Below are 13,846 nucleotides of genomic sequence, written 5' to 3' on the forward strand. Positions count from 1 at the left end.
ACATCTCTCTTTGTGCTCTCTTTTCCCTGCTCTTCCTCATTCCACTTTACATCTCCCACTATTATCTCTTTACTTTTCACTTACACACCATTTTAATCCTCTTGCTCACCCCATTTCATGCTTCCCTTACTGCACTGTATCTGTTGCCTCAAAGCTGATTGTGTATTTCATGAAGCTTGATCTCAGTGCTGTCATTCAGCACATTAGAGGACAAATAGATAATTGTGAAATATTAAAATTGAGAAATCTGCATATGGTTTTGGTTCAGGTAGATAATGGTTAACTAAAATAATTTTATGCTAAATTTTTAAAATTAACACTGTTGCAATTTATGCAGTATATCTCGCTCAATCATTTTATGGTCATTCTGCCTAGGCAGTTCATTAACAGACTTACGGCATGTTTTTATTTATTTACAGAGCATGAGAATAAACAAGATAAAACCAAGCAGAAAGCTTTTGTGGAGCCATATTTTAAAAGTGATGAAAGGTAATGCAACATTTTTATTAATGTAAGAGGATTGGGTTTTCCCCTCTGAAGAGACATTATCCTTTCATAAAATAAAACTGCTAAATCATTCCATACAAAGAAGCTGAAGGTGTACAACTGGAAAATCTCTAAATGAATTCTGGTTATTATTACAAAGAAGGAAGATGAATCGGAAAGAGAAACGACAGAACATTGGAAGAGAGGAATGCTTGTCACTTTTTAATAAAGAGAAGGAAATGTTACTCTTTTACTAAAAGCATGCTTCTGTAATCTGTGATGTTTTTCCAAAACACATAGTAGCTCAAGTTATGTATTATCATGTTTATTATGGTAGTGCCTAAGGGCCAGCTAAGAATGGGGCCCCATTATGCTAGGCACTATATAAATATATAGAGTAGTAGATGGCTTCCTGCCCCAAAATGTTCACAATCTAAATGGATAAGACAGACACAGGGTGGGGGAAGAGATATAACATACAAGGAGAATAAACAATGTGATGGTAGCAAACATCAGGTATGTTCCATGACTGGTGGTGGGGGAATGGTACTTAGGAAGGGATCAGCTAAATGGAAAGAAAAGGGAAGGAGAGCAAGGGGGGACAGGGCAGGGGAGAAGGGAAGGAGGAGCAGGTATGGAGTGAAGCTGTGGTGAAGAGACTGGAGGGTGGGTAGGGTTGGCGTAAACAGGCTATCTGCCCAAGGAAGAGAAAGCAGGGTGACCAGATGTCCCGATTTTATAGGGACAGTCCCAATTTTGGGGTCTTTTTCTTGTATAGGCTCCTATTACCCCCCACCCCCATCCCAATTTTTCACGCTTGCTGTCTGGTCACCCTAAGAGAAAGTCAGAGAACTTCCTACAGTTTTGAGTGGAATGTCCAAACCTGAAAAAAGTCCCTACTTTGGCTGCTCCTATTTCTACTTCCTGGAGTCGCTGGCTAGCTTCTGTATGCAATTCTTCTCGAAGGCCAAAGAACATACAGATTTCTTATAAGTGAGGGTTTTTTCAGTGTCTCAATCTTTTTGTTTTGTATCAAGCTTTTTGAAATTCCTGTGGACGTTAAATAAGGAACATTCAACAGACCACTGTATATCTTAGTGCTTTTGCCATTCATCTCCTGTTTTCATCATAACCTCTTAGTCTTCATTTCATAATACCATTAAGCACTCGATTTACTGGCTGGCTCACACATCTATTCTATACCCAGCCTGTTTTAACTTTGCAAAGGAAAGAGACTGACATTGTGTCTTGCTAAAAAGAAAATGCAAAGTTGAAAAATCCCATACAGTTGGAACAAACAGGTAGAAACATCATGGCACTCATGAAGCATTTACTAAAAAAACCTAAAACCTTAAGTTGGGCAGGCAATAAGTTAATACAATTCAAGATTTTTAAGTAGAGATGAGATGTTCAGCAGTTCCTCTTTCACAGAGGAGCATAGATTCATGTAAGACAACTTACTTTAAAAAAAAAAAAAAAAACACTGCAACTTCTTTTGGCTACAGATTATTCCTTTATGTTCTGATGTTAAAGATAGCTTTTTATATGCCAGTTGTCAGGAAGCTGAGATTTTTTCAGATAATCTGTTAGCTTGTCCCTGTGAAATCCTATTATTTCCTTGCTGCTGTCTGCTTCATTGGGTTAATAAACACTTTAACTTACCAAAGAAATACATTATCAAGTGAAAACCTAGGCTATGTCTGCACTGTGCGACAGTGCAGACTATGGGGGGGTGAATCACAGAGTGCACCAGAATGTTGCACTCTACTGCCCCATGTGGATGCTGCTGACGTGAACTAAAAGGTGCCTGGTTTGCATTAACATAGTCCTGTTTGAAAGAGTTGAATGGGGGTAGTTAGAGCGCAGAATTTTGGTGCGCGCTGCAGTTAACAAACCCTGTAGTCTGCACTGCGGAGTAGTGTAGACATGCCCCTAGTAACTTTTCCTTTTGCTTTTCAGAAAAAATGCTGTGTTAGGTTTTCCTCATATTGAGGTTGTTCGGAAGAGAGAAGAGAGAAGAAAATTGCTGGGCCATACCTGTAAGGAATGTGAAATAGTAAGTAAAACTCTTAAGTTTTGGTCAGTCTTGCATTATTTTCGCTTGCTTGGTACCGGAGGCCTGAAATGCTTCTCAAATTAAAAACATAGAAGCGTGAGTACTGGTAAATCAAGTGGCAAAGAAGTCAGTTGTACTAAAGCTGTTGGCCACAGTAGAGATCCATAATAAAAAGTAGGTACTGTAATAATGGAAAATAATTAGATAAAACAACATCCTGGAATGATAGCATTGGCATTTACTTACTTATCTTTCCTGTATCTACTAAAAGGAGTAGGCATTGCAAATCCTCATGTCAATGAGGCCTCAATTAACAAAAATAAATCAACTACCCCAGGGATTCTCAAACTGGGGGGTGTGACCCCTCAGGGGGTCGCGAGGTTATTACTGGGGGGGTCGCAAGCTGTCAGTCTCCACCCCCAAACTCCACTTCATTTCCAGCATTTATAATAGTGTTAAATATAAAAGATGTGTTTTTAATTTCTAATGGGTGGGGGGGGTTCACACTCGGAGGCTTGCTGTGTGAAGGGGTCACCAATACAAAAGTTTGAGAACCACTGAATGGTTGATCCACCAGTATCTCAGCAAGAGAGTGATAGCACTACTTCTGCTAAAGCTAAGATATCCAGAATTGGTTCCAAGATAGAATTGTAATGTTAAGCTGCACTTCATGGTATATTCTTCATGTTTTGTTTTTTCTTTCTGAATGTATATACAGGAACAAGTATTCAAATAAAATTGCACCTGCACATACGTGTATCTGTACAAATGCGTACAAAACTTGCCTGTCAAAATTGCAGATACCTTTATAAACCAGATTGAAAATTTAGCCCACCGCAACTGCTTGTCATCATTTTGAAAATAACGTGATTTGAAAGTACCAACTGTTAAAGTATAGTTTTGCACATTGACTGTCAGAGCAGCAGTCTGACGCTTAGTGATATCCGGTTCATATCTACAGTCCCCAAAACTTATACGTGTAATGTTGTATAACTCACCAATATTTTAGACTAAGCAACATGTAAAGTATAATTTAAGGCAGTGGTCCCCAAACTGGGGCATGCCCCCCCATCGGGGCACAAAGGAATGTTCAGGGGATCGTGTGGCAGGGCCCAGGCCAGCCCCCAAGGGAGGCAAGGAGGAACGCCACACTTCCAGCCCCACTCTGCCCCAAGACCATCTCTGCCCCCAACCCTGTTCAGCCTCCAGTTTTGCTCTGCCTCTAGTCCCACTCTGCACCTTGATCTGCCCCCAGCCTAGCTCTGCCCTCATTCTCTCTCCACCTCCAGATCAGCTCTGCCTCTAGCCCCAGCTCCTTTGCTTTCCCCAGTTCCACCCCCATCCCCGTCTTCAGCCGAAGCTCCGCTGCTGAGGAAGCCTTGGCTGTGCAGTAATGGAAGGGGGGGGAGGGGTGTGGACAGATTCCCTTAATGGTAAGGGGGAGGAGGGGGGGAACTGGAAAAGTTTGCAGACCACTGATGTAAAGGGTAGAGAAAAAAGTTGTAAAGACATTTTTACATTCATTTTTCTCCCTTTCAAGTAATTGAAATGCTTTCAGGCACATTATATATGTTACTCTTATTTTATGTATATAATAGATTATACTTCATTTGGTCATTAATATACTTTTCAATCTGCTGGAGATATTGAGCTACAATCTCATACTTCACAACATGTCTGAGGTGTGGATTAATGAGCTAATAAGAGTTCCTGCTGAGTTTTATTGCTTAATTTCCACTCTTATTTAGAACCAATATTTTTCTTAACATCCATTCTGTCCAACTGATAGCTAAATTTCTCCAACTGAGTAATGTGGCTTATTAGTATGTTCTTGAACAAGTTCATGAAAAATCCCTTTGATAAAACCTTCACTAAAATGCGGTTTTAATGCAAATAGTCTTATTTACAGCTGACTGTAAAAGTAAATTCTCTGTTCCAAAATATGTGAAATCTAGAGGGTTTGAATGAAAACAGAGCATTAAAAAAAAGCAGCTCTATTCTGTTTCTTGTGCCAAGAGCTATGCATTAACAATTTTAATTTCCTGTCTCTGCATGCTACAGGACTTTTCCTCCCAACGAACCCAGTTCTCATTATATTTTGGCAAGTAACATCGTGGAAACATTTGCAGACTTTATTTCGTAATGTACAAGCATTAGAATTCTGTTTTTATTCTAATTATTTTTGAGGAAAGATTTTTTTATTTTTTATTTTTTTTAGTATAAACCATCCAAGATTGTACGGAATACTTGGCAATAACATTGCACTAAAATGACTGGATTTGAAAAAATTCTTAACTGAAGCTACCACTTGGTTAATTTTCTGCATAGGTTATGTATACTTTGGTCCATTCACAGTTCCAAAAGAGAATAAGTATTGAAAATCATAGTCCTCATTAGATGAGAAGCCACTTCCATATCTAGTTCTGGCACCTAACACTACAATATATGTTAACATCAGATTTTGGCTCTCATTTTTACTCAATATGTAGATATCTATAAGAGCTACTCCAACAAGACTGCTCCCAATCAGAATTTTTGCAAGTTAGTGGTAACTCCCTATTATATTTTTTCCTGATACTGCATTCTCAGTCATGATGACTTTATACACAATTTTTAATGAAAATACATATTTTGTGTTTGAAATGGCATCCTTAATAGGACACTGACTGCTTCTTTATCCTTTTTTTTCTATCCTTTAGCTACACTGTCACTTTAGAAGCTTCTGTCAATGTTTTCTTCTGCTGTTTGCAAATATTCACCCCTGACCCCAGTGTTCTAATGGAGCTAAAATTTAAAAGCCTTACTTTCTGGTTCTTGCAAAATGATGACAATTCAGTTTGTTACTGTTGATTATTTGTTTTTTAATTTCCCCAGAAAATAGTACTGTAGCTTTTAAATTGTTTTAATCCCAGTTCACTCCATTCCCCAGCAGTTCAGACAATTTAGTAGTTTAGGCCTAAAATTTGTTTACAACAAGCCTGATAGAGAAAAATACGAGGTTTTTAATATACTGTTTTAAAATTCCTAATAAACTGTTTTAGGACAGTTTAGGATTTAGACCTATTTCTAATTATCCTTAAGTAATATTTAGCTATCATTAATCTGATTGGCTGATGTGGATTTTCTTTTTGAACAGACGTACGATATCTCTTATTAATTTAGTTGGTCTGCTTTTTAAAAAAAAAAAATTATTCTGATATGTTTTCTAACATTGGCCACTGAAAGCTGACTGTACAAAATAATCATTACCTGTTTGCTGTTCTGCTTTTCATCAGCCTATCTATAATCTCAAACACATACTGCTAAACTTCTTTTGTGGATTTGTGTGGTGGGGAAGAAATTCTAATCTAGCTTTCTAAGCATAGTACTGTAGTTTCGAAGTATGTCAACGTGTTCTCCAAATGGAAATGAGCAATGTCTAATTTACATACAGTTATACAAGTTAACAAAACCAGTTTTATAGCACATATAAGACATCTTGGCTGGATGGGAGGGGCAAACATTTTTGCATCAGTAGAGCGATTAAGACACAGGTAGATTCCTGATGTTTAAGTGCTTAGGATTTCTCTTGGCAGACTTTTTACCAAAACCTCTGTTCAAATCAAAAAGTAATTTTAAATTAATCACGTCTCCAGATCTAGCTCTTCTGTCTAACCTGCAAACCAGGAGTCTTGCAGGATAGAAAGGGGAAACTCTGACCATCTTGGTACAGCCTATTAAAGAACTGAATCTCTTTAAGACCTCTTGCTTCTTTGATGACCCAGAAAGCCTGCATGCCACCAGATGATGAGAATCATGTACTAACTATGACATTTAGAACAGATTTTGTTCTGCTGTCAGATCGATGCTGGATAACACCAACTCAGCCTTTTATATCTTATATAATACTTTATATTAAAGTACCTCAGTCTCAGGCAGGCCTGCACTTACCCCATACTACAGAAACAGTCCAATCAAATCAATCCTCTCTTCATCTTACTAATGTCGTCTCTCATTAATAGCCCTCTCGCAGTGCTTTGGTTGTTTTGCTGTCCACACCATCATCACTACTGACATCCTTTCTTTTTTGGTTTTTGACTGGTTTATGTTTCCCCACCAAATATTGAGAGAATTAGTTTGCTAGTATTCTTTAACATTCCCAGTAGGCAGGCCTTGTGTGGCATCTTACTAGCACTAGATAGAGATGGGAAACAAAACAAAACTTTGGGGCATCCCATTAATAAAAGCAATCCTGTACTGGATGAGCATTCCATTTCTTTCCTGTCTCTTACTCCAGATTACTTTCTGCCTGGCTGGACTAAGATTTTAACTTGATTTTCTCTCTTCTGGTCATACCATTGTATTTTGGCAAGATTACTTACTCTTTTGATGAGCTCCAACTATAAAAGTTTGGATAGCACAAGACTGTTGGATTGCTAATTGAATTAAATCATATATTCAAGCTTTGGAAAGACAGTGCTGGATGCATAAATATTGCAGTACTTTATAATGTCTAAATTACAGACTGGCATTAGCAGGAGCTTTTGGCCAGAAGCATGGTCTATAATGCTAGAAGAAGTATGAAAATTATTCCCTTTCTTGATGCACATTGGAACCACTCTAATAAATGACTGAACCATGTAAACCAGATTCTTTTTAAAAAGTTATTTTTAACTATTGTATTACTCAGGGTGTAGTGGAATATATTGTGTTCTTTCTGAAGTCAGTGACATTGCACTAGTGTTAGGGAAGGCAGAATTTGGTTCAATGTATGTTGGGCAGATTTTCACCCATATCTAATTCTTTTGAGTTGTTAAGGTAGCACAAATGGAATAGAGAGCCATAATTCTCCTGCATGGGATTCTCCCTGTGAGTGGGGAGTTTCCAGCTGGCATAGAACTAACTGCTATGCCTCTCTCCCTGGAGCCCATAGCACAGTTGCTGGGGAGGGGAGAAGAGGAAACCAGATCACTGTGTACTCCAGATAGTTCATCAGGGATCATAGTCGGTGGGCATAGGTTAGACCAGCTTCTTAGCTGCTCTAATTTGTGCCTTGTGTTTGGCTAGTAAATCAGGGACCCCTATGGCTTTCCCCCTTCTCTGTTGTAACAACCATGAGCTAGATACAGCAGAGAATCTGGCCCAGGGACTATTTGTGTTTCATTAATACCTGAAAACGCAATAATTTTAATCTGAATATTACTACTTTTATTGGTTAACTTTGATTCTTGTATTGGTCTCTGTCTGTATTCCAATCTGTTTTAAGCCCCAATTCTGCAGAGACTTATGTACATGCTTAATTTTACACATGAGTAGTTACAAGTGTGAGAGTTTTTGTATTGTTTGTTTTGTTTCATATTACAGTGTATAAAACTAACACAGTTGCTTGTTTAGGGTGCATTTTTAAAGTTATAGTAATGAGGATGAAATATGTAATAAGTCAAGTTTAACAAACTAACACTTGAGGTCAGGGACATGCAAACCTAAATCTGTAATTTTGGCCAGCCTCACCAATGTGTATGTATTTAAGCACAATAATCAGTAGTGATAGTGTGATACAAGTAATGTAATTGCCTCTTATATATCATTGTTCATTTTTTGACCTATTACATATTTTCCAATTTCTGTTTTTAGTATTATGCAGATATTCCAGAAGGGGAGAGAGAAAAGAAGCTAGCTGCTTGTTCAAGACATAGATTCCGCTACATTCCTCCTAGTACACCAGAAAACTTCTGGGAGGTTGGATTTCCTTCCACCCAAACTTGTGTGGAAAGAGGTGCGTATATAAAATTGTGTTTGGAAAGTTTGTATGTTTTTGTTTTTAAACTTGATACTGAGAAAACTGAGGTATTAAAAACACTAAGATGCTCATTTCATAATGAAAGATTCCCTACACAGCTCTGTCAAATTCCATTTGACCACCTTCTACTAAGGTCCAGAGTAAATGTTGCCATTTGTTCAATGGCTTCTGGGATATTGAGAATGTGAAGAGAATTCCTAAGAACTGGGATAGAGTGAGAGGATATTGAAAGAATTCCCACAGAATTAAATTAAGACCATATTTATTTCTAACCTAGAGCCAGACTTGAACTGATTTTTCAGAGGTGAAAATCTGGTTCATTGTGTTACTTAAGGCCTCAAATAACAAGATGAATTGATATGTCTTCATAGCTCTCTTAGGTACCACAATGAATGGGGATGTATGATAAAATGGCTGCACTGTCAACAGTTATCTGTGGTTGCCTTCTGAACATTGTGGTTTGTTCTTTCTTATGCATATATCCTGGTTTATTGCAAAAACACAAACTGCTCTTAAGACTTTTCTTTACACAGATTATTCTTTCTTTGTATAAATAGTTTTAAAGAAGCCATTGTAGGTTGGCACAATAATGAGTTACTAACACATGGGTCTACTGTTTGGATTAAAAATGTGTGGATTTTTTTATTATGCTGTTCTAGAGTAATGGTGCTTCAAAATATTTCAAGTTTCAAATGCTCTAGCCTTAAAACCAGATTTTGCAGGCAGCTTGCCTTTAGAGTGGATCCAACTACTTAGATATTTTGAGTGGAAAACAATGAAGTAGTTGAAAGACTTGTTTGACAAGATGTTCGTGTGCTAGAGTTTTCACTTTGATTATACCAAACAATCCCACCATTCCCTTGAATGGGGTAATGGCTTTAAAACATGTACATTTTGTAAGGAGTTGCATCTATATCTTCAAAGGGACTGAAATTCTGAATTAAGAGCCCCATGCATTTCTGAACTCTTTATTATCTAATTACAACAGTACATATACATTCTAAATGTTAATAAATTATAACATAATTATAGAAGTGTGCAGAGCTATCTGTTCTCCAAGGTTTTAAGGTGGATTGCAGGAAAACTTGGCCAGGGATAATTGGTTGAATCCCCATGTTTTCCAAGTAGAATGTTAGGCAACATATATTATGCATACTGTACATGACATTAATATGTCTTACACATTATATCATGTATGAACATTGGGTAGTTTATGCTAAGCTATACCAATGTCAATTGTATTATGTTTTTCCTAGAGTTCTGTTCACTCATACAAAAGTATATCCCATAACACTTTACAACAGCACAACTCTGCTCTTGGCACAGGCAAATACAAAACCTGTCAGAGAAAAGATGTGTATATAGAGTGTGTTCTGATACAGTTAGTAGGCCATGGAGGCACCTCCTGGTATCTGGAATGTAGTATCCAGTGCAAAGATAAGGAAGGTAGAGGACAATACAGAAAAACAAAACAAAAAACTGGTACAGACTGGTGGGTTGAATCTTGGATGATGTACAGAGAAACAACTGTAGTATAAACATAGGTAGTCGAAAATGCATACATTTGAAGAAGACCTTCTGTGTAAGGTGAACGCTGCAAGACTGATTGTCAGTATGTATGTCTCCTTTTCGTATTGTATTACTCTCTTTGACTAATTAACTGACTAAGCTTTGCTTGAATATTTTCAACATTAAACCACAAGTGTAATTAAGTGACTGGCTATACCTCGTCAAAAAGTGCTATGGGATCTTCAGCCCACTCTCAGAAGAGATGGAGTTTTAATCAATGTTCCTCCTAATTTTTTTACATCCATGTGCGGAATGAATTTTGTTATGCGCACTAATATGGAGGTGATGTGGGGAGGGGGGGAGAGTTTAGAGTGTGGGAGGGCGCTCAGGACTGGGGCATAGGGTTGGTGTGCGGGGGGGTGAGGGATCCGGCTGCGGGGGCGGGCTCTGGGGTGCAGCTGGGGATGAGGAGTTTGGGGTGTGGAAGGGGGCTCTGGGCTAGGGCAGAGGATGAGGGGGTGAGGGCTCCGGCTGGGGATGCGGGCTCTGGGGTGGGGCCGGGGATGAGGGGTTTGGGGTGCAGACCACCCCAGGGCTGTGACAGGGAGAGAGGACTCCCCCCAGCCCTCTCTCACTGCAGCAGTCTGGGACCGAGGAAACGGCGTCTCTCCCCCGGCCGCAGCAGCTCCGAAGCTGGGGCCGGGGGAGAGGCGCCTCTCCCCGCCTGCACAGCCCTTGATAGCCTGCTGCGTGGCCGCACAGCTTGGAGGGAATTTAGGTTTTGATGTGTAAGGTCTTATGCAATAAACTGTCAAACAATGAACAGCAGTGCTAATTAAGCTACTTAAAAAGGATAAAGGGCTAAGTCAATTTTACTGAAATTTGAACCTGTTGTTCTAAGGAATTTCAAACTTTGGGCTCGACCATTGATCCTATTAGTAATCATAAGTCACTGCTGCGTTCCCTAAATGGAACACTATATATAATGTGATATTTGCAATTGTTGTTCAAAAATAGAATGTCCTTATTTAAATGGGTGGTATGTTATGGCTAGTCCTTGGCAATCCCTTGAAGTGATTTTGTATATTTTAATTGTGGGTCACACAAAGCATTTCACCAGTTGCAAAGAAGGAATCTGCCAGTAAACTTGATTTTAATGAATTTAGTACTTGTGAACAGAGCAAAGTTGACAAATATGAAGGCTGAAGTCCTATACTTATCCACAAAAATAAGCAGAGACAACAGCCTTTTTTTTAAGAGGCCTGTGTTCTGTTAAGTATGATACATGTGTCCAGAGAAGTTGTATTGAGTGCATTTGATAAATTAGAATGTGGCAAATATTTTCAGGAACAGATTTCTTGTGTTAAATAACGCATATTTTGCAGTATTCTATATATCTTACAGAAATAACTTATTAAAATAAAATATAAAAGCTTCTATTAGGGAGGACAGTGAAACGTGTAATGAGTTGCAAAATAGTTGAACATTTGACAGCCTGATTTCTCAGTTGACCTTTAGTATATTCAATCTGTATTAGCTGTTAGGAAACTACTGTAAATCAATAACTAAATGTTTAATTTTTTAATAGATAATGTTTTTCATTGGCTGAGGGCATTCTAAAAGATCCCTAGCAGGGTCAGACTAGTTTCCAAAAATGAAAAATACTTTAAACAAAAATCTTTGTGGTAGGCAAAACTTAGTGGTCTGTTAAATGCATTTTACTTTTGCTTTCATACTGTACCATCTCTCAACCAGATTGTTTTGAAATCTTTACCCTGATTTTATTTTTATTCTTTTAAGGCTATATTAAAGAGGATCTTGCACCCTATCACCGTCCAAAAAGAAGGCAGCCTTACAATGTGATGTTTTCTCCAAAAGGCAAAGAACAGAAGACATAAATGATGGGGAAACAAAGCACATAAATGTGGGGAAAGTGTTTCCTGTCATTAGATATTTATAGTTAATATAAACTTGAAATAAAAATACTGTGGATTTTTCCAAAATGATAAATCATTTCATTAGATATGTAAATCATTTCCCTCTTAGAAAGCTCATTTGAAAATCTGAAGTATGTATCAGGAAACACTACTATTTAATGTATGTTTGTTTCATTTTGTGTTAATGTTTTGTCTTGATTTTGCACCTTTAAGACAGTGGGTCTGCTCCTGTTTCCTCCCATTGAAGTCAATGGCTAAATGCCCACTGGAGCATATCCAAACTTTAAGTAAGGTGGGTGTGACTTCTTTGAGCTCAGTGGAGTTCTACCTGCTCATTCTAAGTCTAAACGTTGCTTATAAATTTCAGTGGGAGCAGGACTGGACCTGGTGGGGTGCTTCCATTTTGCACTGGATAACTTAAAGGATTTATCACCTTCCCTTTTTTGTAATAATTGTGATATATCTAATTACAATAAACAAAGTAGTATTTATTAATGATTTCACCACCTCAAAACTTTCTCCAGCAGAGATCCCCAATCATAATTTCTTGTCCCACTGATGCATACCAAAATGGTACTTACGTCCTCACAATTTCAGTGGTTTAAGCTGGAATCTTAAAATTTTTTGCTCCAGCTTATCATATATGGCTGTCTTTTTAAATTTTAATTCAGTGTCATCTGTATACCTTTCCTTCATAGTACCCAAAGTTACAGTGTCTCACCTATCGCTAGGAATGTCTGAATTGAGGGAAGAGCGTCAATACCATTTGGAATGTATTGTGCCCAGACTCCTCCTAAATATCTTCAACACTATCCACTAGACTGAGTGGTCTCTTAAGACATGTATTCTAATGTAGTCTTGTAAATTTCTATGTTGCACAACAAAGTGCACAAGTTGATACCTCACCATATAGTCCAACTGTCTCAGTACTACACTAAATTAAAAGATGGAATGTAGTATTGTGAAACATGGTTAAGATGACAGAGCTGCAATATTTAAACCTCAGCGGAATGTGTGTAAAGTGCCAAAGTGAGAGATTTTTCTAGTTTAAAAATACTTCCTATATACAGCACTATAGGGGAATATTGCTTCCACTCAAAAAGACTTTTATCCAACTTGTGTGAATAACAAAAGCAAAAGAATATAAAGCAAATGGTATTTTTTACACAATTACTAAAACAGCTTTTATTTATGACCACTAATCACAACCATCTTTATCAATTGAAAAGCTATTTTGCGTGTACTATGTTATGCCTGGGACATGTCACTTACCTCCATTTTACAGAAGAAAGTTAATACCTACCTCAGAGCAGTGTTGTGAAGACATTTTTTTTAATGTTGGCAAAATGCTTTCAGATCCTTGCATCAGAAGCTGTAAGTGTGGAGTATGTTTCTAATTAGTTTCAGAAGGGCTCTTGGATGGTTAGAGACGACATTATTAGACACCCATTGTAGTAGGCACTGTATGTATAGATAGGAAGACCCCATCCCTGCCCTGGAAATCTTGCGGTATAAATAACTTGAAATACCCAGACAACTGTAAAAACACATGTTTATAAAAATTAAGAGACAAACTGTTGTGCTAGAGTTATTGGGCCCAAATCTCATATATACTAATTCTTTACACTTACCTGGCAGTGTAAAAGGGGCCTTTAGTGTAAAAAAAATCAGGCTCATTTTCTGAAACATTTAAAAATTATTGCACTCTAACAAAGTTTTACTTTCTCAGTATTTGCAGATATATATAATAAAATCCTAAATATGCAGTGCTTTAATTTGGTATTTGGAGGCCATAATGGGTATGCTTTAGTTTCTCTTATTTTCATCAGAATTTGGGGCGTGCTATACTTGCTTTAAATCCTGCAATTTAAGTACTATTGCCTACATCTATAAAGTTGCTTTTGTAACACTTTTTTTATACTTTTATAAAATTGTGAACTTTCAAAAACTTGAAACTAAATTATTTTGGAATTACTTGGTTTAGTTGTTCCTCCTCAGATCATTATAGCCATGAAATATTGTGACAAAGCTTTTATATCGTTGCTGCTGTTTCACTATAATGGTTACTCCTGGGGCTGA

At 37.7% G+C, this 13,846-nt stretch overlaps 1 protein-coding gene across 1 annotated transcript in view; it reads left to right on the plus strand.

The window, feature by feature from the left end:
- The window catches only part of RBBP8 (RB binding protein 8, endonuclease), a 57,269-nt gene extending 45,011 nt beyond the window's left edge, over positions 1 to 12,258 (plus strand). The window contains exons 16-19 of the mRNA XM_029913878.1: positions 420 to 489; positions 2,446 to 2,542; positions 8,156 to 8,297; positions 11,631 to 12,258. Coding sequence (XP_029769738.1) covers positions 420 to 489; positions 2,446 to 2,542; positions 8,156 to 8,297; positions 11,631 to 11,728 — 407 coding nt within the window. The 3' untranslated portion in view covers positions 11,729 to 12,258. The remainder of the gene's footprint in view (positions 1 to 419; positions 490 to 2,445; positions 2,543 to 8,155; positions 8,298 to 11,630) is intronic.
- The last annotated feature ends 1,588 nt before the right edge of the window (positions 12,259 to 13,846 follow it).

This window comes from Terrapene carolina, unplaced genomic scaffold (genome assembly GCF_002925995.2).
Source record: "Terrapene carolina triunguis isolate 2854851 unplaced genomic scaffold, T_m_triunguis-2.0 Scaffold58, whole genome shotgun sequence".
Classification (NCBI taxonomy): domain Eukaryota; kingdom Metazoa; phylum Chordata; order Testudines; family Emydidae; genus Terrapene; species Terrapene triunguis.